A 26,408-nucleotide genomic window follows, 5' to 3' on the forward strand; every position below is an offset into this window, starting at 1 on the left:
CGTTAGGCCCGGCCACAACATCTTTCATGGTGTCGTGCACGACGTCCCTTCGCAGGGGCGCGCGGATGCATGCGCCCATATGAAACTTGTGATTCTCAATTAATAGTAGAGAGAATGATAATAATAAATGACATAGCGTGTGGGACTAGTGATTTTTGTGAAGAAATATCTCATTTTATTATGAAAGGTTATCGAGAAAAATCTTATGTCTATCTATTAGGAAGGTGATCTCACATATATGGTGCAATTTCTGAATTCTTAATTACTTATTATTTACGTAATTGAATTGAATCAGCACCTACAAAGGAAGCATGAAACAAGATCCCCCTAATGGGATTTGGTTTTTTAATGGGAGGGAGAAAACCAAGTGGGAGGAGGTGGGACGAAGAAAAACCGGACGAAAATAAATCATACCAGGCTACCAACTGCTCCATTAGGAGTAGAGATTGTATAGGTCATTTGAGATTTATGTCTCAAACGAATTGGAGTCTTCTGAAATCATCGATGCCAACAATCATTTTTGCCAAGATTCAAAAAGCAGCAGACCCGTCAATCGCTAGGTCGAAACACTGAGATACATCAACTTTGGGTGGTTTAATTGTACTCCCTTCGTTCCCAAATATAAATCTTTCTAGAGATTTCAATAAGTGACTACTACATACAAAGCAAAATGAGTGAATCTACACTTTAAAATATGTCTACATACATCTGTTGTAGTCTATTTGAATTGTCTAAAAAGACTTATATTTAGAAACGGAGGGAGTACATATCAAACCCTCTTCATAATTAATGAAATGCAGCATGCACTCCTGAAGGGGCCGGCGGGCCGCTACGCCAGTCATAGCATAATTAGTGAAAAAGAAAGAAAAAACAAATACAAACTTCTCTTCTGCTCCCTTCATCCTAAAATAAAAGTGTCTTAAACTTAGTACAACTACGTATTAAATTTAGTACATTTTTTTGCGAGGAAAAATTCAATATATTCATCAACTGTTAAGGTAGTAAAAAGAAAATCAGAAGTAAATAGACCACCTAGTGACGACTACAAACACTGGAGCGAGCCGAAGATGCGCCACCTTCATCGCCCCTCTCTCGCCGGAGTCGGGCAAACCTAATTGTAATAGACAACGACGAAGTCATCGTGCAAAGGCCTCATAGGACCAGTGCGCCAGGACAACAACTACCGCCGATGAAGAGATGTGTAGATCAAAATGATCCAACTTGCAGACACATGAACATAGACGAACGAAGACCGGATCCACGTGGGTCCATCGAAAACAAACATTGACTGAATCCCGCGAGATCCGCCGGAGACAAACCTCCACACGCCCTCCAACGATGCTATAAACACCATCGGGACAGGGGCTTGGGCGGGAGGACCTTATTCCATCTTCAGGGAGCCGCCACCGCCTCGCCTCTCTGAGCAAGACACGAACCCTAACAAAATATAAAAAAACATCTGAAAACGAAGCCCTCCCACCGGCAAGGGTTGAGATCCACCGCACTTCCATGACCCTAAGACCATAGAAGATGAGATAGACCGGTGGCGGCGCCGACGGGAAGCACGAGAAACCCTAGCGCTTAGGGTGCCCTCGCATACAGCAGTGAAGGGGTTCACATACGAATTTGACCTAAGTTGTACACATAAAATTAGTACAAAGTTGAGACATTTATTTTGGGACGGTGGGAGTATTTACTACTTAAAAAACGCATAGTTTAATCTTACGATATTTTTTCCCTACCACCTCTTCGTCCATCCTCTCATCCTCCACTGATTTTTTTTTCGGTTTTCATCCCTTTATGGTTCCCATCAAACCAATTTTTGTTAACCCAATAAACTAGATCAATCTACTGTAAAGCAATCAATTCATGGTATGTAAATAAATTGTTTCTTGTGGTAAATTTTGGTACCTGCCAAACATCTTTGGCAACTCAATAAATAGAAGTAAATTCACAATTCATATATAAGCAAATAAATATCAATCACGGACACATAGCTATTTTATCCGTTTAAGAAATAACAAAAATTATGCTTTACTAACTAGTTGTCTGTTCGTTGCAACGAGACATACATATTCTAGTGGTTTAATATCAATCTTGTCTGACATATACCTTACACCCATCATATTATAGATTTTGGTAAGATTTGATTTTGATTTGAGTATGCGTAGAGCAAAACAAGAAAAGTTTTGATTTAGTAGTGGTTTTAGTAAGATTTAATTTGATTTGAGTATGCTTAGGGTAAGACAAGATTTCTTTTATTTAGGAGTATTAGTTTAGTTGAGGTTTTAGTATGATTTGATTTAATTTACATATGGGTAGGAAAGGCAAAGATTTTATTTATTTAGTTGAGATTTTGCTAAGATTTAATTGAGTTAATGCAGAATGTGGTTTGTTAAATGTACTGATTTGGTTCAGGTTATTCTAAGCCATTCTATTTATATTTAAAAAAATTGCAAGAAGATTACTACAAAAGTCAACAGGAAATCAAATGAGGGAGGGAAATGGGGAGTTAAAAACCGGCAAAAGGTGAGCGAACCTATCAACTCCCCATTAATACTCCCTCCATTCCTTTATATAAGGTGTATTAGTTTCGGCACGGTGACCAAGGCACATAATTATAGACAATGTAGGGCGAAATCACTCTTGGCTAATTAGTTGATTATCGACAAGTAAATCATTTAGATTAGTAAAGGAAGAGATACACGCAATCGAGAGAAAGATACTTTTTTTTCTCTACAAGGAGATATATATGCAATTAGGAGAAATATACTTTCCTTTTTCTGGAGGGTTAAAAGCGGAATTATGATGAATTAGAAGAAATGCACCTTACATTTTGGAATTTTATAAAAAACAAATACACCTTATATAAAGGAACGGAGGGAGTATCAGAGATAACCAAAACATATTTTTATTTTATCTATCTGTTTTGCATTACATCAAGATTTTTCACGTATGGTCATCTTATTGTGTTTTTTGACCCCATGGCAACCCACGTGCACAATTAAGGAGAGTGCAGTCATTTGCTTCCGGTAGCTCTGCCTGAAATGTCAGAGATTTTGTCCTTGTTTAAAAAAAACGCTCACGGTATGTTTGAAGAAAAATAGCACTGATCAATTTTAACCATTGTATACCACTGCACTAATCCCAATTGCCATACGTTCTCAACTGATGAATCGAATGCCCTTCATGGATGGCAATTAACATTCATTAATTGTACTAAAAGAAAATTATTCTTGCTGCAATGAAGTAGACCCTCTAATGAAAAATCAATGCTGGTGTGCAGAACTGGAAACGTATGATGTGACTTGGTCAGTGATGCATGAAGACGAAGGATCGCATGGCTAACAAGCATGGAGGAAATATTTCCTTAAATAGTTGGGTGGGTCTCTTAACCTGTCACATTTTTAATTCCCGGAAAAAATGTATAATAAAGTAGCTAAACTCGTACCTTCACCGCATAATCTCTACTAGCTTGCATCATATACTTGGGCACTCCCGGCAAAAAAGGAAAGAAAAACCATATGCTTGGGGCAGAGGAAGTGTGAAGGATTGTCCATGGGGTGCACTGAGCAGAGCAGTTGGAGTCGCCACACGGGCAAGTTTCTGCTCTTCTTTTCCCGGTTTGGATTAGCCCAACAGCCAAGTGTCATATTTGCCTCTTTCTTTCTACTCTTCGTTTTACTTTATAGCAAGGGAGAGCAGTTTAGTCTACTTGCTCTTTGCGCTTTTTTGGTGGGCATGTATTGCTTAGAACGATTCTTCTTAGCCTCTCTACAAATTCCGTCACTCCCATAGAGTGACCACCGAAACTAAAGAAAAAGAATGTGGGAAATACCCGTTGGTTTCTGGTTGTATCTACACTCTATATGAAAAAAAATACGAAAAAAGTAGTTCATAAAGTTTTTTATAATAAACTTGACTTTCTTTTGCACTTATATAATGTTTCACGAATAAAAAACCAGCATTAACTTCAAGGCAAAAAACAAAAAAAATATTTGGTACTAAAAACGAAAGGCTAAATGGCACTATTCACAATGTTTCGGCCGAAAAATTATCTTTTTTTAAAGAAGTCAAAGGAGATTTTTCTTTTTGTGGATTTTTTTCACAAGTACAATGGAAGGTCAAGTTTATTTCAAAAATATTTTCAGATTTTTTTGACCTTTAGTTAATATTTTTTCATATAGGGTGTATATACACCCATAAACCAAAAGTTCCCCTCCAAAAGAATGCCATTGTTGTCGAAGTACCAGAAGAAACGCCGGTTGACAAAGCACTTACTTTTCGCAAAAAGGATATTCTGATTGTTTAGCATCCAACTGGTTGGTCAGCTTTGAGGTTACTCTTTTTTTGCGAGGAGCTTTGAGGTTACGTGAACGAAAACATTCAACTCCACTTGAGGAAACATTATTTTTTACCCCCAAAACAAAAAAAAAAGCTTTCAACTATAAAAACTACGTAAAATCAACGTGCAACATTTTCATGGCAAGTTAAACTCGGAAATCTGAAACATTTCGACACGAAAAGAGACCAATAACATTCACTCGTGTGCGTGCACGGGTTTTACGTGGCGGTTTCTTCTAGTGTATTGTAGGTAACACGGATTGAGTGAAGTAAACGTGCTGGGCTTTCAGTTTTGGTTTTTTTGTTTTGTCTGCTTTACGTCCCGTGTGTGGTAGTTTGGACTTTTCGTAAACAATGATGTGGCTTTGCTAGCAGTAGGGTGTCTTTTGTTCTACGTTTCCTTATGTTTGCACCGGGTGATCGAGCACTTTTTGTTCGGATTCACGATACCACGGAAACTGGACCTAAAAAGCCATAGGAGAAAAAAAGACGACGCATAGTATACGAAGTTCTTAGCGTTGCATCATCAAAACTGTACAGACACACTTAAGATAACTCTTGTCTTCGAACTACCATCGCCAGTATCATAATTAGTATTCACTTTATCATAACAAGTTCTTTTGTCCGTTATCGGGAGATAGTGGAACCCAACCTAGAAAGTCGTAGAAACAAGAAGGATGACGCAAGTATACCAAGTCGTAGAGTTACACCAAAAAGTATTTTTTTTTCAAAAGTTTCATCGTCAAAATTGTAATAGCGCATTTAACTCTTATTTCAACTTCTACAAAAAAAGCAGCTCTTATTTCAACCTATCATCCTCAGTTTCCTTATTAAAAAAAAGAACTTTCAGTTTGCAAACTTTTTTTTAGACCAAAGCATTGAGTTTAGGTGGGAAATAGTCAGAGTCTACAAACGTGTTGTGCTCAAAGAGTTCATCCTTCTAGTCTTCATGATCAATAACTAACGCAAAGACGGCCCCTAAAAAGGAAACCGCATAACACAATCACAAACTGGTCTCAAGAACGTACGTGAACATTTTAAAATGCACAACAAAGGCTGGCGTGTTATGTAAGGCAGGTTCTATCTCAATTGGTAGCACAAATTTAAAAGGGTAGTGGTGGTAGTACTAGTTGTAGCAATGGATGGATTACCCAAAGCCGAAGCTGAAAAGATCCATCCCAGATCTGGTGGCAAAGGAAAGGAAAGGGAAGGGCGGTTAAAATCCATCCGGCGAGCCAACGGAAGCCGCGGATTCCTCGCATTTTATGGCGTGGCGTACGTAGAAAGATCATCTACATTTGTTGTTGGTGTTGGTATAAAATAAAAAAATGAAAAAAAAATACGGTGGTACGCTCGTCCCCTCCGGTCAGTCATCCATCCAGCAGTGCGGTGCGGAGGAAGGGGAAGAGCTGAGGGAGGGAGCAGGGAGGAGGGGAGGAGGCCAGGCCAAGCCAAGAGGGAGGGAGGAAGCCCTGCGCCCAGTCAATTGGGTATATAAACCCACCAACGCCTCCCTCCTGCGCCCCTCCTCTCCCCTCTTTTGCATGCCTCACCGGCCTCCTCCCCTCCCCTCCGCCCCATCCGCCTCCCAATGCACCACTGCTAACCCCTGCTCCCGATCCCCGCTCCCGATCCGCGGATTCCCCGCCGATCCCGCCCGCCCCGCCTCCCGGTTGCAATCTCTGATCGGATTCTCTCTGCTTTTCCTCCGCCTCCTCTCCCTCTTGGTTTCGCCTCGCCTCGCCCGGTGTTTGTTGATCTGGCGATGAAGGGCCCGGCGGCGGCGGAGGAGCGGCCCGAGGAGAAAGAGATGGACTTGCTCCTCAGCGAGATCCCCCAGGTCACCTCCCCCCAGGCGCACCGCGCCGGCGCCGGCGCCGCCCTCTCCCAGGGCCACGGCGGCGGCGACCGCCGTCACGGGCTCGCGCCGCCGCGCCATCAAGGCTACGCCGCGTCGCCCCGGCGCGCCGACGACGCCTGCTACGCCGTCGTCGTCAACCGCCGCGACGACGGTGATCACCAGGGCGGCGGCGGCGCCGGCGCGTACCACCCGCCGCTCCGCGTCTGCCCGGCGCCCCTGCATCCGTCGAGCCCGTTCGTCGCCGCCGCGCCCTCCCCGCTCGTGCAGCCCGTGGACGACCCGGAGAAGCAGTGGCTGGCGAACCAGCTCCGCGGCCTGCTCGTCGAGGACGCGCCCGCCGCGCCCCAGGCCCCGCCCGTCGGCAACGGCGCCCCGGCGGACTTCTCTGCGCCGCGTGGCGCCGCGTACTATGGCTACCCCTTTGGTGCGCCGGGCTCCTCGGTTCACGGCGAGCCCCTGGTGAACGAGCAGGCCATGGCGGCCGGCTACCGCTTCGCGCTCGGCCCGGACGTCGGCCTGGGCGGCCACCCCAGCGGCCTGGAGGTCAATATGAACGGCTTCATGTACAATAGGACAGCAAACGGCACTGGCATTGGTTGGGGACAGGGCCTGGTGCACCCTGCTCATGCTCACCCCGAGCCCTTCATGCTTCCTGGGCAGGCTGCCCCAGAACAGCACAACTGGGGGTTTGTTGGGACTGGTCCGATTGCCCTCGACCCCCGTGGTGGAGCAGGCCGTTCACCCAAATTGCACTGCGAGTACGGCGTGCCTGTGCACACCGGCAATCGCTACATGAAAGGTGGCATGAATAATCAGATGGAGGCGTTTCGCCGCGAGGACGGTCAGAATTTTGATGGCAAGAAGAACATGCCTGTTCTCTACCGTGCCAAGGACAGGAGGTTTCAGCAGCATGCCAACAACAACAGGGCACTGGAGCTGGAGAGTCCTCGGATGCTGAGGTATGAGAACATGGTTGGAGTTAAGGGGTACATCTACTTCATGGCCAAGGACCAGAATGGCTGCCGGTTCTTGCAGCAGAAGTTCGAGGAAGGGAAGCAACACGTGGATGTGATTTTTGAAGGAATCATTGACCACATGGCAGAGCTCATGATCAACTCGTTTGCCAACTATCTCATTCAGAAGCTTCTTGATGTGTGTGATGAGGATCAGAGGCTGAGGATCATTGCCGTGCTGACGGAGGACCCTGTGAAGCTGCTGAGAATCTCTGTGAACTCTCATGGGTAATTTACCTTCTCTTGCCTAAACCGATCAATTAACTGCACCATGATCCTGAAATTAGAAGTAATTTTACTCGCTAGCCAATTGTCACAAATTATTACTGTATTTGTGAATGCTGCAATTTGTGTTTGGACAAGGAAGTGCACAGGCAGTAGAAGTGTGCCATGATGCTTACATTGCAACATAAACCCCCTTTGTTACTACGTAAATGCTTGCAAATGATTGGTGATGATTTGGTTGTTGTGATTTGTTTCAGGACAAGGGCAGTTCAGAAATTGATAGAGACTCTGAAGGTCAGGAAGCAGATAGTGCTCATTATTTCGGCCCTACAACCAGGCTTCATGCATCTTGTCAATGATCTCAATGGTAATCATGTCATACAGAAGTGCTTGTCAAACTTTGGTGCAGAGGAGAACAAGGTACATAATAGTACTTACAAAGCTATTTTTGGTCATATAACTGACTTCTAGCAATTATTAATTGTCATATTTTTTTTGACAAATGCACTCCATAAGTTTGAGAATCAGCACCATGACAGCGAATTTATCAGCTATGTTCTGTGGACCTCCATGCAACCTGCACAATCTAGTGCAAATTAAATATTGAAGTACTTGAACCTACACATGTGCATAAACTCATTAGAACTATGTTGGTTTGAATTTATAACACGTTACGTGTTTACTTACATTATGTAAATTTGCATCAGTATGTGCATATTCTTAGAAGTTTATCTTTGAAAGAGTTTCATTAGCAGTTTATATGCGCTAGCCAATATTCAGGAGACTCTGTTTGCTGATTGTTATCTTAATTCCAAATGCATCACTGTATATACAAAAAGTACCTAGCACTTGAGTCTTGAGGTAGGTAGTACTAGGTCTTATTTTTATTTGTGTGATACTTGGGATCTGGACGACTAGGCGTAACTAAAATATGACCTGAAATTTGAGTTAACAGATTGGGACATTAAAAAAAATTCACGTCCTAAAATAATCCAAAACCTAATTGTGGTTATGCTTAACTAAATTACTAGTGTTTAGGTTCTCCAGTGGACTAATTCTTGGTTTGGAGTGACCCTTTGTGCCCCTCCCCCCCCCCCCCCCCCCTGTACTTGACTTTGATTATTATATCATGCATTCCTTTATTCTTCTATTGTCTTTTACATATCTCTGAACGTTCCTTTTGTTGGAGAAGAACCCATAAGACTAATATCAGTAGGAATATCTGATTGATGCTAAGGTTTCTTTTAACATGGGGATATATCGATCATGAAGTTAATGTACCAGACCTTATACAAGTATATTCTGCACTTACAGTTGATCCAATGGTGAATGCCAACATATAGAAATTTATTTATGGAGCAAGTATGATCGCCTTACAAACTGTCAATAGCTCAATGAACATCATAAGTAATGTCGGGTAAATTAGTAGTGTGTTACGGAATTCTTGTTATCTTACTTGATTTTGTTATATTATTATCATCTGCGATGTATTTATTGATTTATTCTACTCTCTTTGGACAGTTCATATTTGAGGCTGCTGCAACTCACTGTTTTGAAATGGCAATACATCGCCATGGCTGCTGTGTTTTACAAAAGTGCATAACTAGTGCACGTGGTGAATATCAGGCGAAGCTAATTGTGGAAGTGTGTGCTCATGCCTTTCAGCTCGCTCAAGATCCATTTGGGTAAACCCACCGTTCCTCTTTATTATCTTGTACTTTATGCTATTTATAAAGGAACATTCTTGCACTATGTCTTTCCCAATTCTTTTGTGAAGCAGTTTTACTTGTCTGCTTACTTGTAGAGATCTTATCAGTGACATGTAATCAACACTAGATATATAGATTCATATTACTGGTGGATTAATTAAAGGGAAGAATATCCAGCTTATACTGATAATACTTTTTTGATCTTATCATTAACCGATCTTTTGCTGGAGCAAGAGTTATCTTCACCTCCCTTCTCAGAAGAACCATATCTTCACACCATCAACTTGATTAGTCCCTTGACCTTAAAAATCTTATTTTCCCATAGTTTCTGTTGCTCTAGATTCAACTCATTTTCAGGTGATAACATGTAACAGTAATTAGTCTTCATGGTCTGTTTGCATTTCACAGACAATACAATAATCGTGCTGATAATGGTACGAACCGTGTGCTAATTACATGAACCCAACCTTTGTTGTAATAACTATTTGCACATTTCAATTTTTTTCTTGCTCCCTTGTATAATTTGAGAGTTAGACATCCCCAACCTGATTTATCTTTTGGCAAGTAGTGAATGTATGAACTCTGTGCTAATTAAATGAACCCAACCTTTGTTGGAATAACTATTTGCACGTTTCAATTTTTTTCTTGCTCCCTTGTATAATTTGAGAGTTAGACATCCCCAACCTGATTTATCTTTTGGCAAGTAGTGAATGTATATCCATCATATGTTTCGTTTCTCTATCATGAGATAGCTTGGTATTTTTCAGGCAGATGTTTGGCAACATGTAAGCTATATTAACTCATAAAACTAAAGTTCTTGCCTATTTCCCCCCTGTTTCAGCAATTATGTGGTACAGTATGTCCTGGACCAGAAAATTCCTTCTGCAAATGCACACCTGGCATCTCAGTTTGAAGGAAGTTATGTTTATCTCTCAAAGCAAAAAGTGAGCAGCAATGTGGTTGAGAAATGCCTGAAGGTCTTCTCAGATGAAGACAAAGCTGCCATAGTGTTTGACTTGATTTCAGTGCCTCATTTTGAACAACTGCTGCAAGACCCTTTTGCGAACTATGTCATTCATACTGCCCTTGTTAACAGCAGGGTGAGTGTTTCGATCCATATGATTTTTTGAAGTACTTCAAATTACAGCATGCATATTGCTCACTATCGTTTTTCCTTGACAGGGCCATCTCCATAATGCCCTGGTTGAAGCAATCCGCCCTCATGAAGAAGCCCTTCGGACCAGTCCCTGTTGTAAGAGAATCTCTAGAGCCATCTCTAGGAGGTGAAAGGTGTACAATCTGCGGCGCCAAAGAAATCTGTATTGTTGTCAATTTATGTTTCAGTAGCTGTTTACTATGATGTATCTGCACACGGTCTTCTGAGTTCAGAAGGGTGGTTTTTGGCTGCAAGAAAGGTTCGACACATCGTCAACTTCTGTAGAATTTACCAGGTGTTGCCATCCGAGATGTAAGTTTTGCTGCGCGCCTATTCCGATGGTGATGGTGTATAGTTGTAAAGAAAAAAAAACGTGTGCTTTCCAAGTTGTCTAGTTTGTATCTGCTGTATCGTTTTCCTTTGGATTGTGTGGACGGAGAATAATTAGTAATGGTGGACAAGTTGCTAGTTGTTGCTATATATTTTGGTCACTCCAACTTGCTTGAACTCTTCTCTCCAGTTTTGGTAATGAAATAATAGCTCATCATGTTCATGTCTGTGGTATTACAGAAAATGTATTGTAGAGCTCACCTGTTTTGCCTGTTACAGAAGGTATATATGGCGGGCGTTTCATTCAGTACATAGTTGATGTACTGTTGGACCAAAGCTGATTGATTATAGGAGTATATCACAATTGAACAACTTGTTACCAATTGTTTCTTTGATTGAAGATCATTATTTTTTTATTGTATTTTCATAGAGATATGGTGTGGATAATTTGACTAAAAGAAGCTGCTATTTTCATTGATAGCAAATTTGCTTGTTTTGCTTTGCAATAGCATAATTAGCTTGGATAATGTTAGAATTAATTACAATTTGTAATTAGGGGAAAATCTCCCCTTGCCCAAACCGTCGTGCGGTTTGTCCCGCACAGGCGGCTTCTCGCTCCTGCCCCCTGGAACCGACGCCTCCCTTCGATCGCGTCTCTTCAGATGGTATAAGTAGCGCCTGTAACCATCAATCAAGACAGAGATTTCACTTTCGATCTCAAACACGTTATCACGCACGTAGAACAGCCAGCGAGAGCAAAAGAAACATCAGAGAAAGGAGAAGAGAGGGAGCACTCGCCGCCGTTTTCTACGGGGACAATCCGATGGAAGAGGAATTATGCCTTGTGGACAGTGGTGCCACAAACTCCATACTGAGGGAGATGAAATTTTTCCAAACTCTGAAAAAGACGAATGGAGATATTCTACCAAGTGGTACATATGTGACAATTGAGGATGCTTTACTATATCCCGATTCTGCACGTACCCTGATCAGTTATCGAGATATCCGTAAAAATGGTTTTCATATTGAAACCCATGAAGACAACAAAGAGGAGTATCTACTCTTTACTAAAGATGACGGATATGGCAAAAAGGTACATGAGAAAATTCCTTCTCTATCGTCTGGTTTGTACTATACGTACATCAAACCCGTGGAACATGTTGCATACAAAGTAATTTTTCAGAATGTTAACGCATTCCAAACCTGGCATGATCGCCTAGGCCATCCTGGAATAGGGATGATGAGAAAAATTATTAGCAATTCCATTGGTCATAATTTGCTTGAGTCAAAATTTCCTCAATCTTCTGATTTTGTGTGCACATCTTGTGCCACGGGAAAGCTAATTTTGAGGCCCTCACACCTCAAAATACAAGCTGAACCACTTCAGTTCCTTGAACGTATTTAAGGAGACATTTGTGGTCCCATTCAGCCATTATCTGGACCTTTCCGGTATTTCATGGTTCTGATTAACGCATCTACACGATGGTCACATGTGTGTCTTCTATCCACACGAAACCATGCATTTGCCAAGATAATGAGGCAAGTCATTAAGTTGCAAGCCCATTATCCTGAAAGTCAAATTAAATCAATTCGAATGGACAATGCTGCAGAATTCTCCTCACGTGCTTTCAATGATTATTGCATGGCTTTGGGGATTGAAGTTCAGCACTCTGTTCCATATGTCCATACACAAAATGGTTTGGCTGCAGCGTTGATTAAGATGATCAAATTCATTGCAAGACCTTTGTTGACGAATTGCAATTTGCCAACCTCTTGTTGGGGTCATGCTGTTTTACACGCTGCTGACTTGATACAATTGAGGCCAACTGCATATCACAGTTCTTCCCCTCTGGAATTGGTACGTGGAAATCCTCCAAGCATTTCCCATCTGAGTAAGTTCGGATGTGCTGCATACATCCCGATCTCACCACCACAGCGGACATCTATGGGCCCACACAGGAAGTTGGGGATCTATGTAGGGTACAAATCGCCGTCGATTATTAAGTACCTGGAACCCCTGACTGGGGATCTGTTCACAGCCCGTCACGCTGATTGCATATTTAATGAGGAACATTTTCGGCATTAGGGGGAGATTTCAAGTACCAGAAAGAATGCCCGGAAATTGATTGGAATGCTCATTCCATTTCATCCTCTGATCCACGTACCCATGAGACCGAACTTCAAGTTCGGAAGATCATTAATTTGCAACATCTTGCAAATAATCTGCCAGATTCATTTACTAATTTGAAAGGTGTTACAAAATCCTTAAACCCGGCCAGAAACGCGCCAGAAAGAGTGGAGGTACCAATAAAAACCACTCAACTCCCTATTCCTAAAAAGAGGGGGAGTAGTACGGCCTCTGACCCAGAGCATGCTTCTAGCAAGCAGCAAAGGAAATCGAGGAAAAAAACCTCGGAGTCAGTAAATGCAGGTCAACTCAACGTTGACAAACACCTGATGGGTAGTATACACCCAGTGAAAGGGCAATCTCCACAACCCAGTTCCAGTATGCACAAACTAACTGGGACATCGGAACACCCAGACTCGATCGTATTGGGAAATCACGAAGAGTCACTAGGGGTGCAGGAAATTTCCATCAACTATGTTGATTCTGGAGAATCATTTGACCGTAAGACTACGACTGTCGACATATATTTTGCTGAAAAGATTGCAGATACCCTTCTCACTGATCATGATCCAAGGTCTATCGTTGAGTGCCAAAAGCGCCCCGACTGGCCTAAATGGAAGGATGCAATCCAAGCAGAAATTGCCTCGCTTAACAAAAGAAAGGTATTCACTGAAGCAATACCTACACCTCCCAGTGTTTTCCCTGTGGGATTCAAATGGGTTTTTCTCCGGAAACGGAATGAGAACAATGAGGTGGTGAGATATAAAGCAAGGCTCGTAGCACAAGGTTTCACACAAAAACCCGGCATTGATTTCACTGAAACATATTCTCCAGTAATGAGTGCAACCACTTTTCGATATCTTATATCCTTGGCAGTGCAAAATCGTCTATCTATGCAGTTGATGGACGTCGTGACCGCATACCTTTACGGGTCACTAGATTCGGACATATATATGAAGGTTCCTGATGGAATCTCTATCCCGAATAAAAATGCAAAACGCAACATGTATTGTGTAAAGCTGAATAAGTCATTATATGGCTTCAGGCAGTCGGGACGGATGTGGCACAACCGACTCAGTGAGTTCCTTCTTCAGAAAGGTTACTCCAATAGTACTGATTGCCCATGTGTTTTCATCAAGAAGTCCTCTACAGGATTTTGCATCATTTCTGTGTATGTTGACGATCTCAACATCATCGGCAGCACACCAGACATTGATGAAGCACGCAATCACCTAAAGATGGAATTTGAGATGAAGGATTTGGGTAAAACCAAATTTTGCTTAGGTATTCAACTTGAGCATCTTCCCTCAGGAATCATGGTACACCAATCTGCCTATATCCAGAAAATATTGGAGAAATTCAATATGGACAAATCCTATCCATCTAAAACTCCCATGGTGGTTCGATCTCTAGACATAGAGAAAGATCCGTTCAGACCAAGGGATGATGGAGAAGAGGTGTTGGGACCTGAAGTTCCATACCTTAGTGCTGTTGGAGCGCTTATGTATCTTGCAAATTGCACAAGACCTGATATTGCATTTGCAGTGAATCTACTTGCTAGACATAGCGCAGCTCCCACCAAACGTCATTGGTCTGGAGTGAAGAATATCTTTCGATATCTCCAAGGCACAAAGGATCTTGGCCTATTTTTCCAGTTCCAGAAAAATCAGGACTCTGATATGATTGGATATGCAGATGCCGGTTATTTGTCTGATCCCCATAATGCCAGATCTCAGACCGGCTTCGTGTTCCTACATGGTGGCACTGCTATATCATGGAAGTCTTCGAAACAGACTCTGGTGGCAACATCTACCAATCATTCTGAAATAATTTCATTATTTGAAGCAACATGCGAATGTGTATGGCTTCGCAGAATGATAAACCACATACAACAGTCATGTGGAATGGGTTCGATAAAATCACCTACCATTATCTATGAAGATAATGCGGCCTGTGTTGCGCAGATGCAAACAGGATACATCAAGAGTAATATCACCAAGCATATTTCTCCTAAATGGTTTTTCCCCCATAATCTTCAGAAAAGCGGGGAAATAAGCATTCTGCAAGTCAAATCATGCGACAACCTTGCTGATTTATTTACCAAGTCTCTACCAAATTCTACATTCCAGAAATGTGTTCATGGAATTGGTATGCGAAGACTTAGGGACTTGCAGGTGTCAGGGGGAGTCTCTTCTTGAGATATCCTCATTTTAATGACATCACATTGTGCTATCTTTCTTTGTGAGTATATGTTTCAGGATCTCATCAAAGATTTTATGAAGAACTTTTGAAGGAGAATCTTTTGAGATGATAGAGCTTCCCGGATAATCGTGAAGATGGTTCTACATGGTCAAGTGTAGATTAGGGGGAGTGTTAGAATTAATTACAATTTGTAATTAGGGGAAAATCTCCCCTTGCCCAAACCGTCGTGCGGTTTGTCCCGCACAGGCGGCTTCTCGCTCCTGCCCCCTGGAACCGACGCCTTCCTTCGATCGCGTCTCTCCAGATGGTATAAGTAGCGCCTGTAACCATCAATCAAGACAGAGATTTCACTTTCGATCTCAAACAGATAAATTTGGTTACTAGGTTTAAGAGACAATCATTTCCAGGTCTAGTTGTGGACTTGTGGTGGATGTGCTGAAATGGTACTACAACGTGTACTAAAAAGTAACCGCGTAGATGCAATGTAGATTCATTTTCAAGGTTTTATTCTTGTGAACCAAACTGTCGTGGTCTTTAGTTTTGGGAAGCCTTGCTTTTCCATTTTGACCAAAAAGCCATAAAAGCTCCTAAATAGGTGCTTTTGGGGCTTTGTGGCTTTTGATGAATCAATATAACAATATTTAGCTCTGAAAGCCATAAAAGCTTCAAAAAACACCTATTTAGGAGTTTTTATGGTTTTTTGACCAAAGTGAAAAAGCTGCAAAAGCATAAGCAAAAGACCAAACAAACAGAGCCTTAGTGTTAGCGGGTTGGCAAAGTATCTCACTGGCAGTCCCTTATAGGGTGCGGCACACACCTTTTTCATTGTTTTGGAGCAGGACGCGTACTATTTACCACTACATGAGTAGATTCGTTGGCCACAAAGATACCGCCTCTGTTCCTAAGAGCATCTCCAGCCGCGCCCCCAGAAAGGCCTTCCCAGGCGATTTTTTCGCGCCGGCAGTGAAAAAACGGCCCAGTCGCGTCCCCAGGAGCCCGATTTTTGCCAGCCTGGGCCGAAATCAGCGCCGGCGGACCCAGGCCGAACTCGGCGCGCTGGGGGCAGCCCGGGGCGCCGGGGCGAGCGGTTTTGGCGCGAAAGAGCCGCGGGCCAGCCGCGTCAGCGACACCGCGCCTCGTCTTCCCCCAACGCCTCGGTTTCCCGCGGGGAATCAATGGCTGCCGCCGGTCAGCCTTGCCATTGATTCCTCACGGGCGGCGCGTCACGGGGCGGCGCGCCGACGCCTCCCCTCCCTCGCACGCGTACACACGGGCGCGGCGCGGCTATATAAGCCGGTGGCCTCGCTCGCCTCTGGCCACACCAGCCCCGCCCGCCCTAGCCGCCGAGTTCTACCTCTCCCGAGCGCCGCCGCCGAGCCCTCCCTCTCCCTCTCCCGTGAGCCGCCGCCGAGCCCTCCCTCTCCCTCCCCCTCTCCCGATGGCCGAGCGTTTCCCCGGAGACGAGGCGGCGGCCAACGGCTTTGGCCGCCGCACGCACCGCGAACAGGAGTCGTGGCTCCTGTTCCAGGCGAACATCCTGGCGCCGCCGGACATGCGCGCTGGGCCGACGGGGTGGAGGCTCAGCAACGGGGGAGTGCCCATTCCCCCGTTGCCCGACGCCGTGGCGCGCCCCTCGTACTTCGCCGACGAGGTGGAGGTCGTGCGCGCCTCCCTCACCGACGCCCAGCTCGCCCTCCCCCAGTACGCCGCCGACAACCACGCGGCTTGGGCGGCGTACTTCGAGCGCCGTCAGCAGCAGCGGCTTGCGTCCACCAACGACGCGCCGGTGGTCGGCGGCCTGAAGAACAGCGAGGGGCGCCACCTGTGGTGGGGCGTCCCCGGCCGCACACTCGAGGGCGTGCTGACGCACCTCGAGGGCGGCAACAACCCGCCGTTGGCGTACCCCCCGGCGAGGGCGGCCGCCCCGGCGCACCGCCGACGCGACGGACAATGGGTGCCAAGGAGGTTCGGCTCCTCCTCTTCTTCCTCCTCGCGCTCTTCCTCCCACTCCTCCGGCTCTCCGGCGCTGCTCGACGTCAAGGCCGAGCCCGCGGCGGAGACGCCGCTCGGCCAGCGCACTCGCAGCGCCGGCATCGTCATGAACGAGGGCGGCCAGCGCGCCTCCTCGTCGGCTCCTCCTCCGCGCTTCGTCAAGCCAAAGACGGAGCCGGGGCTCACGCCAGTGAAGATGGAGCCGGGTCTCCCTGCCGTGAAGACGAAGCACAGCGAGGTCGAGCTCGACGACGACGCGGCCCTGGAATGGGCACGACAGGATTCCCTGAAGATGGCGAGGGAGCGCCAGTGCACCGCGACGAAGGAGTCGTCGTCGTCATCGACGACAGCAACGACGACGACGTGCCGCCACCGCCACCAGTCCGCCATGGCGACGCCGGGGAGGGGTCCAGCAGGGGCGCCCACGTCAAGGAGGAGAAGGCCGACGATGACGACGGTGAGGATGGCGGCGACGACGGCGACTACTCGGCGTTCAGCCAGTTTCTTTTTTAGATTAGTTATATATTTGCTATGTAATGAAAATCCGCGAACATGTCTAATATATGCCCAAGTTTGCCGAAATTTAGTCGTGTTTAGCCGAACTTTGCCAAACTTTACCGAAATTTGCTATATATATTTCTTCTTTGACCGCGTCTAGGGACGGCCTGGGGCCGGCGGCTGGGGACCAACTCGCCCCCAGGTCGATTTTTTGCGCCAGCTCATCCCAGGCGGCGATTTTAGGCGCCCCCTGAGGGACCAACGTCTAGAGATGCTCTAAACGCAAGACGTTTTGACTGCTCAAACTGCCAAAAGGGTGTATGTATATGTCAAGAGATGCGTGTCTGTCTCGTAACAAGTAGTAATGCAAGGACCAGAAAACTCGAGATGTAGCACACTAAATACATGTACAGGGATTGAAAGTTCAAAAGGATTTCAAATATGTCCTGCTACAGACGCAAGGTAGCACTATTATACTGAAAACCCGAGCGGATCACCAGAGAGCTAGACTAGCCATTCCATCCGAGTCGCTTGATTCTGCCTCACAATCTTCTCCTCCTCCCTTTCCCCCGATTGTAATGCTGCTCCATGGAGGCGGCCCCTGGATCTGGAGCAGCAGAGGCCGCCGGCTGTGGAGGGTACAATGGCGGCGGCGGCGCCGGTGCTGGCGCCATCACGGCGTGGTAAGGTGAAGGTGGGCACGGGAGCATGGCCCCGAACGGAGCCATCTCTGCAGGCAGGAGCGGGACGGGGCCTCCGGCGCCGGGCGGCACCATGACGGCCGGCGCCGATGCCGTGTGCATGGTGGGGTACACTGCTGGTGCTTGCCTCATGATCATTGCCTGGACCTGCTGCTGCAGCGACTTCATGTACTTGATCGTCTGGTCCAGCGTCGACTCCTGGTTAGTCTGCACAGCGCAGAGGAATGTCCATGAGAGCGAGGCGCCACGCCATAAGAAACTTGCAGCTTCAGCTCACAAAACGCTCTGAAGAATAAGGATGGGTGATCGATCACAGTAAAATTCAGAAACCGGACCTTATCGCACCCAGGGACGAGCTGCTGCAGGGTCCTCAGCCTGTCACTGATCTTGCACCTTCGCCTCTGCACAGCCAAAATTGCATGGCGATGCGACGGTTTGTTCGGCATGGGAGTGGAGACGCGAGACGATCGAGGAGGCGGCCAAAGCAGAGCATTACCTTTTCCGTACTGTTGTGCGTCTCTGAGTGATGAGACGGCCTTGTCCTGTTTGGCCCTCCCGATGTTGATGCTGATACCGCCTTCCTCCTCCCGCCTGAATCGCTCGCCATGTTTGTGTCCTGATGATGATGGCAGAGTCAAGCGGAGATACGAATTGCACGTATATGCTGAGCAAGATTAGCTCGACATGATTGGTGCACACGGCCATTTTTGTTGCACCGTTTTAGTGCTTACGCTCGAAGCCGCACATACGATTTTCACCGATTACGGCTTTCCACAAAATTCCATGAAAAGAGTTGAGTAAAACAGAGACACAAGTTGAAAAAAAATATACAGTTGACTCCACTACGTGAAAAAAAAGCAAACTCCAGGATACTAGCACCCGGAGTCGCCATCTTAGAAGAAATCCGGACTCGAACCCAGGCAGGCGAGGCATAGACATGCTTCTCAAGCCACTCGAGCCGTGCTCTGTTTTCCACCATGTGCAAATTATTATGGGAAATTCAGTCCACTTGCTTGTTCCTTGGAAATTGCATGATGTTGTCCTCTTTGGTTAAGAAAAATCAATCAGTCCACATGCATGCTTGCGGAAACACACAGATCAGACCACTACACATTAGGATAATCTGCATACATGTACATGTTTTTAGAAGAGGAAACATCTTCTCAACTCAGAGGAACATCTTTAGACTTTCTTATAAGTTATAACATGACTTATTTTCCTTCTTAATTAACAGTCTAGAGTGCTTTTTTTTTAGAATCACAGTACAATGCGCGCGCGCGCACACAAACGCATGTACACTCACCCCTATGAACGCATGCACGTATATCCTACCCTGTTTATTGCTAAAGGAGGCTGATTCCCTTAAAAACACGGAAAGACTATACAAGATGTTGAGGTTTGAGTTTTAGGGAAGATTAAGAGCAAAGAAAAGTAAAACAGAAAGCAGAATCCTTATTGCATCCGGAGTATTACCTCAGAAATTATACAAGTTAAACAAAAGGGTACAAATATATTAGTACGTGATCAAACATCCAGATAATACCGGACCATAGACATGGCTTCGGTCTTGTATAAATTTGCTCAATGTTGACGTGATCTGTTGTGTGTGGGTTAGTACTGACTGTGTGCATCTTAGCTATGCAAAGGCCGGGTATGTGCTCATCGTGTTTGTTTTTCCTTCACGCTTCCTTTTAAGTTAATAAAATCCACCATTCACCATTTGTTAGAAAATGATCATTATGTTTCCTTAAGTTCACCAAAAAATCTTGCAAGAAGAAGAAGAGTCAGAGAGAAGAGCTTCTTATCTACTTAAACTGACTTGACAACACATGAATAGAGTGGTGCATATTTTTGGGACATGGGTCTAGGCACACCCTATATGGCATTTTAAATTGTAAAAATATTTAAAAACCAAGCAATTCTATTTTTTTGGCGAACATGATCGTGTGTTCTACTCATGTATGAAGTTTCATGAAGAAATGCCTTCAGTGTTCTTTTGGACGAGAAAAACGAAGTTGTAACTTCAAAAGAACTCGAGTAGTGACTTTTATATATAACTGGCTTTGTTTCTTGCACACAGAAGACCACGAAAGTAATATCTTCGTGAAATTTTACACGTGAGTATAACACTAGACCCTATCTGTGACATTTTTTTATTTTTATATATTAAAAAATATTCAATTAAGGTGCACCTAGCTAGAGCCCTAGACCCAAGTTCCATTGGGTGTTTTAGATGCATAATATATACTCCCTCCGTTTTCAAATATAAGTCTTTTTAGAGATTCCAACAAGTGACTACATACAAAGCAAAATGAGTGAATCTATACTCTAAAATATGTCTACATACATCCGTATGTTGTAGTTCATTTGAAATGTCTAAAAAGACTTATATTTAGGAACGGAGGGAGTAGCAACTAAAAAGACACGCATATAGTAATTGTGTTCACGTGTTCTTACCTTGACATCGGCCACGCCCTCCGTAGCTGGAAGCTTCCCCTTGGTCTCCGCGGCCATCGCCGACGGCTCGTTCCTCACCATCGGGCCGTCGCCGGCATTTTCGTCGCCGCTGACGATTGGGTAGAGCCACGTTGCCATCACGTCGTCGGAAGGTGGCGGCTCAGGGGGCGCGCGCGGTGGCGAAGAGCGGGCGCAGGAAACAGGCGCGCCTGCTTCCCACCCCATCCCGAGCAGATATTCACTGCAACAACACACGTACAGGTACGATCGATGGTGAATCATGCATTGCGGAAATAACCAAACCTAGCCACATGCATGCATGGAGCTGACGACGAACATGTCGAGGAACTCGTCGTCGTCGCCGCCGGCGGCTCCTGCAACGGCCGCGACCTCGCCAGGGGCAGGGCAGTCGTCGGGGTACCACCATGGACCTGTAGCGGCTGGATCACGTCCGTCCATATTGCGCGCAACGTGAGAAGAAGCTAGCAGTAGCAGGGACGTGGTCTCTGTCACCGGAGTAGTACAGCGTATGCAATGGCCAATGGGCCCTTTATATAGGGCGAGAATATTCAACCGTGGATACGACCAACGTTGGCTCGGCCGCGCGTGTGTGTGTGAGAGAGAGAGAGATAGAGGGGGGGAGATGTGGAGAGATATTGGCCGGAGCAACGGCCGACGTTGAAATGTCCACGTACGGAGGGAGACCGGCGTGGAACGGCGGGGCAAACAGGCTAGCTAGAAGACGGTGCATGCATGTGCATGAGGCTAGCTTAACTGGAGGACGGCCGTCACTGGTGGAAGCTAGCAATAATACAGTCCACTACTATGTTCCACCGTACCGGCGGCGGCACGATCGAACGGATAGACATTCGGGGAGAACTTTCTTTTAGATGCTGGAAGACCACATACTCCAAAAAGACACAGGGATGACATGAACCATATGTGTAGTTCCAAGAACAATTAATAACAATGTTACCACAGGAGCATCTACAACATAACCTCTTGCAAGTAGATCAATCCAGCTCAACGACACACACGTACGTCAAACCTAAAATTTGACCCACGATGTCGACGCAACCAAATGTCGACCGCGCCGCGCCCACACGCAGCGTCGTCATGGCCGGCTGGAGGGACACATGCACCTCTCTGACCAACCGAGGCCATATACAGTGCGGTGCATCTTGACATGATCTTGCCGTGCGTGCATGCATGCAAGAGATGCACTAGCATGCAACGTACTACCAAATTCAGCATATACTATGTGTCTGCCACGCGTGGTCGCATGTGGGGCTTACTAGGCAGCCATTACATGCATCGGGGGGCAGGCTAGCCAGCCGCCGGCGGTGGCGCGCGCGGTACTACTCACCTGGCCCCCGGGGTGGCCACCGGCCGTGGACGTACGTACTACGTGCACCAGCCTCGGCGGCAATGGGTACGTAGCACCTCGCTCGATCGCCGTCCATTTCTCGGCTCCATGCGTTATGTTTTCCTTTTATTTTAGAAAAAAGTCCAAAATAAACCTTGAATTTGTAGACAAAAGCTAAATCGGACCCTGAACTTCTAATCCCTAAAATCAGCACACCGAACTCTTTAATCCCGGTCTATTTTAAACCTTGAGCGGGTTTTCGACGGGATTGTCTATGTGGCGGCAGGGCCGAACCGGATCGTTGGCTGCGCCTTGTGGGCCGGCCCAGTCGCGTCCAGCCGCAGCTGAAGATCCCGGGTTCAACCTGCTGTCTCTGTTTGGGAATACACTCAAGGTTTAAAATAGATCGGGATTAAAGAGTTCGGTGTGCTGATTTCAGGGATTGGAAGTTCAGGTTTCGATGTAGCTTTCGTCTACAAATTCAAGGTTTATTTTGGATTCTTTTCCTTTATTTTATCATCTCTTGACCTCTGAGTATAGATACACCACAGTCACATACCACTACATTCTTATTGGAAAACAATTCCACGAGAAACGGCACGCATCTCCACCCGCCTCTTCCCCCCTTCTCTCCCGTGACTGTGAGCTCTCCTGCATCCATCATGCAGCTGGCGTATGCTCCAAAGCTCCTGATCTGTTTTTGCGATGCCCCCTTCACCCGTCTCGTACGCAAGTGGATGGTTGGTGGTGGAGCTCGATTCCGCGCTATCGAGCTCCGGTGGACGCAAGGACGGCGAGGATCGGCAAACCAGTGTAACTTTTATACATGCTATGGGAGAACGTATCCTATGCACCAGACCAGTTGTTGCACCGGATGCGCGACTGGCATTTGAGCCATTGGATATGAAACATAGGGATGCAAGTAAGCTCAAACATGGATTGGTAGAATATTTGCAGAAAGGCCTCATGTACTATGTTAAAAACAAAACACACTCCACACTTTTCTCTCCCATCACTGGGTCGGTGTCACTCCATATAAATATTGTCATATATGTTGAACCGTACATCCGAATTAGTTCTTTCATCGCCATGTTTTTTGACAAGATATTCGGAACAAGATCAATGTTGAATATATTTTTGCATTTTTTTTATTTTCAAATGCAACCGCAACATTTATATGTTTTATATCGAAACCTAGATTTACTTTATATGTTTTCGAACTCTACGTCTCCCTCCACACGTCCATCCCACGTGCACGTGCACATGCTTAAATTAAACGTCAACAACCTCACTGTTCATGACGTGAAGCGTCTCTGGGTGAAGAAGCATTCTAACCCTCGTGGTGGTATGAGAGAGGAGCTTTCTGCAGATACTGATGGCTCGAGTGATGGTGATTTTGAGCAACCTCCTCGTGCTGATAAGAAGGATTGGCCTGCTAAGGTAGAGGCCAAGATCAAGAAGACCTTCTGCCTTCAGGTTGGGAATTAGCTATATGATGCCCATAAGAAGGAGAAGGAGTCCCGCTTCCGCCAGATCCAGAGATAGCTTAGCAAATCGCCTCAAGGGTTATTATATGGGTCACCACTAGTAAGACCCATAACTAATATATTTTACTTTGTATATATTTAGGAACTATACTTTTCTTTAATATTTTTTAAAAAAATCAAAAGGTTAATTGTCAAAACATTTTTTTGGGAAAACAAAAAATTTCACATATCACAATAGAAATGTTCATGCGCATAAATAAATTATCATATGTTACAAATAAGTTAATGAACTTTTCAAAAAAAATTATGATTTGAAAAAAATTGTTGAGCCATGCCAGGTTATATGTTTATACACTTCAAAAGTATTCACATTTTGCCCTAGAATAAAAAAAAGGTATCCCATAAAATAATAAAAGGGAAAACAAAAATCAAATAGATGAAAAACTAAAATAAAAAAAATACGAGCAAAAGTGGAAAAACTAAAAACAAATAAAAAAACTAGCCACATGGTTCGGCCTGTTGCACCCTATACACTTGACGCGATAAGTCAAATATCCTTCAGTATTAGTCTATCAACCCCCGAAATCTTACGATGTTAAAACTCGGTGAATAAAGCACAAGACCTTATTGTTGATCGAATTAACTGTCATCAAAGGCAGGTGAGAAATTCGCCATGGCGGAAGCGGCTCAGTCTCCCTCCTCGTCCTTTTTTTTGCAAATATGCTAAGGCTGCGTGTCTTTCCATTGATAAAAGAAGAGCGTTACAACATGGGATTACACGAACTCACTAAGCCATGTACACAAGAAGGCATGGAAGTGAGTTAGGAGCAGACAGGTACGGGGTTGCTCAACCCCTACATGAACACAAACTAGCTCTTGGGGATGATATGTTGGATCCTGGTGGCGCCGGCCCTAGCCCAAAGGTGAGCTTCGTCTCTGATTATGTTGGCGAGGTGGGAGACCGAAGGCCGCTCGCCGTCGAAGATGCCAACGTTCCGGTGCTTCCAGAGCCACCAGGCAGTGAAGATGACGAGGGAGGCCAATCCCTTTCGCGCCGGCCTGGGTGCATGGTCGAAAGAGTAGGCCCAGTAGGAGTGGAAGTCAGTGTCCACACTCGACAGGGCGGTTGATCTAATCCAGCCTAGTATCTCATGCCACACCTGCCGGGAGAACGAGCAACCCGTGAATAGATGTTGCATTGTTTTCTCCCCTTTACCGCAGAAGGCGCAAGCGGCCTCGTGGGGTAGCCCATGACGAACTAGGCGCTCAGCTGTCCAGCATTGGTCCTGGAGCGAAAGGCAGATGAAACTTAATGTGAAGCGGCACCCAAAGCTTCCAGGTGATCCTCCAGTGTGGGTCCTCGCAGGCGCGTATGAAGAGTGCCTGGTAGCATGAGCTAGCGGAGTAGGTAGTTGAGGTAGTCCAGTCTCCCTCCTCATCCAGGAGCAATCAACATACCTACTCTATTCTTAAGATTCACATCCAAGTTGAGTAGTCGACTGTGTTTGTGCTAGTTGCAACTTGTTTTTAGAGGGGAGTGCTTAACTAGTTTTTATTTGAGGACATTATAGCATTACGTAAGTTAGAGGCAGTTGTAACACAAAATAACAACTCTAGAGGTTTTTAGTACGAAAAATCATGTAATAAAGTAGGTTAGGATGTGGAAGCAAAATTCGAAATGCAAGACCTACATGTCATTTACTAGGGGAGTGGCTTGACTGGCTTGGATCGAGCCAAGCCGAAGTTGATCTGTCTTAGAATTGTTTTGAGTCCAAATTTCACCAAAATAGCAAAATTAGCCAAACTCTCAAATTGCTAGGCAAAATACTATCAAAATTTTCTATGATACTCAGAGAACCTAGGGTAAATTATTGACCATTTTTCACTATGTCGAAAAAGCTTAAATGCTTTAGCCAAACTGGACAGAAACTTTCAAAGACCATCCAAAACTTTCAAATGGCTAAGCAAATGATCTCAAATTTTCCTAGTAACCCTCCGAACATAGAATTAAATAGTAGTACCAGATTTTCGGAATTTTTTTTAAAGTTTTTTGTCCAGGTATAGCAAGCATACCACAGCCCACATCACAATGATAAAATACGCTGGTGCAAAGCTTCTCGCAAAAAAAAAAGAACCTTCTCGCAGGAGGAGCGCCTCGGCCACGCATCGCATAGATCACCATATACGCGTGCAAAGAATGAAAGACGTTCTTGGGGCGGCGCGCAACAGAAGCAAGGAGGCAGCAGGCATCATAAATGGCACGCACGAGGCAGCGAGGCCGGCGCTTGCATGGGGCAAAAACCATAAATTTGACCTCGGGGCGAAACTATTTAACAAATTAAACTATGTTTAAAAATATTTCACTCAGCTGACCCCTAATGTGCAGCGGCTAACAGTAAGGCGCTAGACTCTACTGTGCAGCGCCTAACACACAGGCGCCACACTGTGCAGCGCCTAGCTGTAAGGAGTGCACTACACTGTGCAGCGCCTAACTTAAGGAGTTGCAAGTAGAGTGCAGCGCCTTACTGTTGGGAGCTGCATAAAAGGGTCAGCGGTGTGAAATATTTTCAAAAACAGTTTAGTTTATGAAATACTTTGGCTTTGAGGTTAAATTTGTCAATTCTGCCCTTGCATGGCTTGGCACTGGCACGGACGAGCAATGGAGGATTCAGGCCCTGCGCGCCCGTCTTCGTCGTGTAGCACCACACCCGCCCCGTCCCGCACGCTGAACAATTACTCCTCCTCACACCACGCGCAGGTACGCTCCTCCCTCCGTCTTCCTCCTCTGTCTCTACCCGTGTCTGCGCCATTAAGGAACCCAGCGTCAGTCAGAGCTCGATCGGGTGACTAGCGGCCGGAGCCCGGCCGGCCCTGCCTGCCATTACTCCCTCCGGTACCCGTCTCGTGTCACGGCCGGTGATGAGGGTGATCCTCCTCAC

General features: G+C 45.6%; 1 protein-coding gene across 1 annotated transcript; it reads left to right on the forward strand.

Annotated features, from left to right (window-relative positions):
* The first annotated feature begins 5,787 nt into the window (after positions 1-5,787).
* Positions 5,788-10,815, forward strand: LOC109759387 (uncharacterized). Its single transcript, XM_020318213.4, has 5 exons — positions 5,788-7,446; positions 7,701-7,863; positions 8,965-9,128; positions 9,994-10,252; positions 10,335-10,815. The coding sequence occupies exons 1-5, from the start codon at positions 6,110-6,112 to the stop codon at positions 10,437-10,439; spliced, it is 2,028 nt and encodes a 675-aa protein (XP_020173802.1). The 5' UTR covers positions 5,788-6,109; the 3' UTR covers positions 10,440-10,815.
* Positions 10,816-26,408: the final 15,593 nt, after the last annotated feature.

The sequence above is a fragment of the Aegilops tauschii genome, chromosome 4, assembly GCF_002575655.3.
Source record: "Aegilops tauschii subsp. strangulata cultivar AL8/78 chromosome 4, Aet v6.0, whole genome shotgun sequence".
Taxonomy (NCBI): Eukaryota; Viridiplantae; Streptophyta; class Magnoliopsida; order Poales; family Poaceae; genus Aegilops; species Aegilops tauschii.

Coding starts and splice junctions, on each gene's coding strand:
- LOC109759387 (XM_020318213.4), top strand. CDS start 6,110: ATGAAGGGCCCGGCGGCGGCGGAGGAGCGGCCCGAGGAGAAAGAGATG. Junction 7,447..7,700: donor ATCTCTGTGAACTCTCATGG/GTAATTTACCTT, acceptor GATTTGTTTCAG/GACAAGGGCAGTTCAGAAAT. Junction 9,129..9,993: donor CTCGCTCAAGATCCATTTGG/GTAAACCCACCG, acceptor CCCCTGTTTCAG/CAATTATGTGGTACAGTATG.